The 3,986-nt window shown below is 40.8% G+C and overlaps 1 protein-coding gene across 1 annotated transcript; it reads left to right on the top strand.

Annotated features, from left to right (window-relative positions):
• The first annotated feature begins 1,976 nt into the window (after positions 1-1,976).
• LOC136610243 (olfactory receptor 5AR1-like) lies at positions 1,977-2,927 on the top strand. The gene has a single exon (XM_066589480.1). The coding sequence runs from the start codon at positions 1,977-1,979 to the stop codon at positions 2,925-2,927; it is 951 nt and encodes a 316-aa protein (XP_066445577.1).
• Positions 2,928-3,986: the final 1,059 nt, after the last annotated feature.

The raw sequence follows: 3,986 nt of genomic DNA, 5'->3' as shown, positions 1-3,986 counted from the left end.
TCAAAGTTTCAAAAGTATTGTATTGATACTTTAACAGAAACCAATTTTTTTCACAGGGCTGCCTCCAGGGTCTGTTACAAATTAAGCAACAGCGAGCTGTATCTTTAAAAAATGTGTATGGGTTTCACCTGCCCTCGCAGTTGAGCAATTTTACAGGGGTACACTTGTACTCTTGGTACACCAATTTTTCTGGCCCTCGCCTATACTGTTATCTAACTAATTTTTCCAGCCTTCGCCTACACTCATGGTACACCAATGTTTCAGGTGTCTGCCTATACTTATGCTACAGAAATGTTACTGGGGTCTGCCTATACCTTTACTACAGGAATGTTTTAGGGGTCTGCCTATACTTATGCTACAGAAATGTTACTAGGGTCTGCCTATACCTTTGCTACAGGAATGTTACAGGGCTCTGCCTATACTTCTGCAACAGAAATGTTACTGGGGTCTGCCTATACCTTTGCTACAGAAGTGTTACTGGGGTCTGCCTATACTTTTACTACAGAAATGTTACTGGGGTCTGCCTATACTGTGGATGCACAAAGACTTCCCATCGCGGTGTTTTACCTATCTGGCACAAATACACTGACTGACTAGGGAAGAAATGTGGGCCAAGGCCTAGGACCTTGACGGGGTGAAACTCTCTCATGTTTGGACACTCTGATTTCTTCCTGTGTAATACCATCTTTGTGCACTGACAGAATAGGCGAGCCCAAGGAACTTAAAGACTTCCCCTTGCGTTGTTGAGCTATCTGACACCTACACAGAATGAATTGTGTGGGGACACATGGATTCCCCATTGCTATGTAACTCAGGGCACCTTGGGTCACACAAGGTGGAGGCTGGGACCGAGCCTGACCCTGGGCCCGCTTACGTGCTTCCAACACAGACTATTGTGGGTCCTACCTCGGTCATTGTTTCTTGGCCTTGTTATGCTACCTCCTCCTCTTGCTTGGGGTCATGGGATCAGCACTGGGCAACATGTATTTTCTCTCGTGTTACCACAGTTATCTGAGACACTGGTTTGGGCCAAACAAAAGGCGGATACTGCTTTAATGATACGTTCACAGCGGTACTAGCATCGGAGTCCGCTTTATGCCCATGATTGCTGAGGGTATGGGCAGAGGCCAAAGTCCTGGGGGAAATGCAACTGTGCCAGGTTTGGCCCGTGGAACTTCTTCCTGGTTCATCCAGTCTTTGAACCTCTCAACATGCAATCTCCTATATGCATCCTGTCCTTTACATTCACCTCTGATCAAATATCTTGCTACCAACCCACACATAACTTTCAGTCCATAACCTGCCCCCTCCAAACATCTCTGGCATAATCTCTTGATATATTCCCATATGTAATCTTCTATAGCTCTCAAAGCCCTATTCTCAATTCTTGCATTCTTGCATGCCCAATACTTCCTCACATATCATCTCCAAGCTCCCGAGATCTCCTTCTCTGCTCTTATCTTGTCTGCTTCTCCAGTCATCATCTCCACAATTTCTTATGCGCATTCCCCATACTCAGGAACCTGCTATCACAACATAGAGCAACCTGCAAACCCACCTCTTCGGAAAATGCCTCTTACCTCTTTCTCTCATGCATTGTGAGCCTTCATGGGCAAGTCTTTTCTCCTTATTTACAAGTTGTTATTCAGTAACTTCATTTATTATTTATGTGTCTTTTGTCTTTTATTCCTGCTATATACTCGCATCCCCCAGTATTTCAAAAGTAAGGGTTCTTTTACATGGGATGATTGTCGAGCGCTTACATTTTCACACAGAGGCTATAATCATTTAGTAAATGGAGTTGAAGCAGTCCTCAATTCACAGTAAATAGGCAATTGTTCAAAGATCCAGCAAGAATCTGACCGATCATTCCAGGTAAAAGGGCCCTAAATCAGGTCCATAATTCAACCCCCATTAGTAGAAAGCTTCCTACTGCACTTAATCTTTTTTACTTTATTTTATTACAGCTACTCAAGATGAATGATTGTGCAAACATTACAGTGACTGAATTCTATCTGACTCCATTCTTCACCTCCAGAATGAATGAAATTCTTATATTTATTGGGTTTTTATTCATGTATCTGCTAGCAATAGTGGGAAATCTGATTATCATTGCCCTGATCTGTGCTGTACCCCAACTTCACACTCCCATGTATTTCTTCTTGTGCAATCTTTCTTCCATTGACGTCATCTATGTCTCTGCTATTCTCCCAAAGATGTTGTCCATAATTTTGACAGAAGACAAAACAATATCTTTCTATGAATGCATGACTCAGATGGCCTTCTTCGTGTGCTGTGGAAATGCTGATATTTATATTCTGACCTGTATGGCTTATGATCGCTATGTGGCGGTTTGTTCTCCTCTACATTATTTTTTGATCATGACAAGAAAAGTTTGTTTTATTTTAGTGATTGTTTACATAATTTTAAGTTATATGAATTCCCTAGTGTTAACTTTATCTATTTCTGCATTATCATTTTGTTATTCTCAAACGATCAACCATTTCTTTTGTGAGATAATACCAGTGATGGAACTCTCTTCAAGTGATACTAAGAGGATGAAAATGATCATCTCAATGGAAGATATCTGTGTGTTAGCTAGTTTAATCTTTATTTTAACCTCATATGTAAGAATTATCTCCACTGTTGTAAAGATTCGTTCCTCTAGTGGGCAGCTTAAGGCTTTATCTAGCTGCTCATCGCACATTATTACCGTCTTATTATTCTATGGACCAAGTATCTTCATGTACATGAAACCTGAGTCTGAAGATTCTAAGGAACAAGACAAAATTCTATCAATGTTTTATGTGGCCGTGGTCCCAATGTTAAACCCATTTGTATATAGCCTGAGGAACAAAGATGTTCTGGGAGCTGCCAGAAAAATGGCTAAAGTAGTATTGAATAAGAATAGGTTTTCAAAACATTAACAATAATCATTTTTTGGTCTAATGTGTTGTAATAAACTAAAATATAATCCAGAAACAGAATGATCTAAAATGTTCAGAACTGAAATGTAAAATTAAGAACTCAAGGACCATTAGGCTAGAGGTAGTGTCATTTGTGAGTAGCGGAATGTATCAAATATTATCCTATGTTCAATAAGAGAGGTAAATCCCTCAGGTTTTCAGTGCTATCTCATGAAGACAACCGTTTTCAAAAGAAAACTATTGATTGAAAGGGGTTTAATATGTCCTGCAGTGGCCACAGAAGCAGAAATAACATATTGCATGGTGGTCATTCAATTGAATGGCTGTCAATGTAATACAAGAACAGACCTGGCCAACTAGAGTGGCAGCAACTCTCTATTCCTGATTATACAGCAGAATCCCAACAGCTGTCTTTACATTGTTTTCTTACCAAGTCTTGTATCTTAAACTTAATGTGACTATGCCTTCAAGATTAGTGGTGCCTCTTTATTAGTGCCAAGTGATGCTTTCTGTGTGATTTTCTAGGTTTTACACCTGATTGACAATTGTTATCATGTTAGAATAAAAAGCATGGGAAAAAACAAGGAATTGTGAATTTGATACTAGGCAAAAATGCTGCACATGCAGTATAAAATAGTTGTTTGCTCGCTGACAAATTATGGAGATATTCTATAATTTTCAGACAATGAATTGCAGGCCTCTGTAGCATTGGAAGTTAAATTGATGTACTTTTTGGCACTAAAAATGCCAAAAGGAATCCTCTCAAGCAGCTAAGGCAACAATTAAGAGAGAGGCAACTACATAGGCATTTCAAAGAGCAGAATAGCCTCTCTAAGGCCTTAGTCAGACGGGCGTTTTTTCGCGCGATTTGCGGATCGCATGACGGATGCGCATCCGCAAATCGCGTGACCGGTGCGCACAAGTCGCCCGCAAATCGCCCGAAAATCTGCTCCTAGCCGCGTTTCATTAGAAACGGGCCGGAGCTGTCCAGCGCATTGCATTCAATGGAGACGGCAATACAGCCGTCTCCATTGAAAGCAATGCGCTGCGGGCGAGCCC

Source organism: Eleutherodactylus coqui, chromosome 2, assembly GCF_035609145.1.
Source record: "Eleutherodactylus coqui strain aEleCoq1 chromosome 2, aEleCoq1.hap1, whole genome shotgun sequence".
In the NCBI taxonomy this organism is placed as follows: Eukaryota; Metazoa; Chordata; class Amphibia; order Anura; family Eleutherodactylidae; genus Eleutherodactylus; species Eleutherodactylus coqui.
The sequence above is the reverse complement of the archived record's forward strand: the minus strand, read 5'-3'. Positions and strand labels throughout refer to the sequence as shown.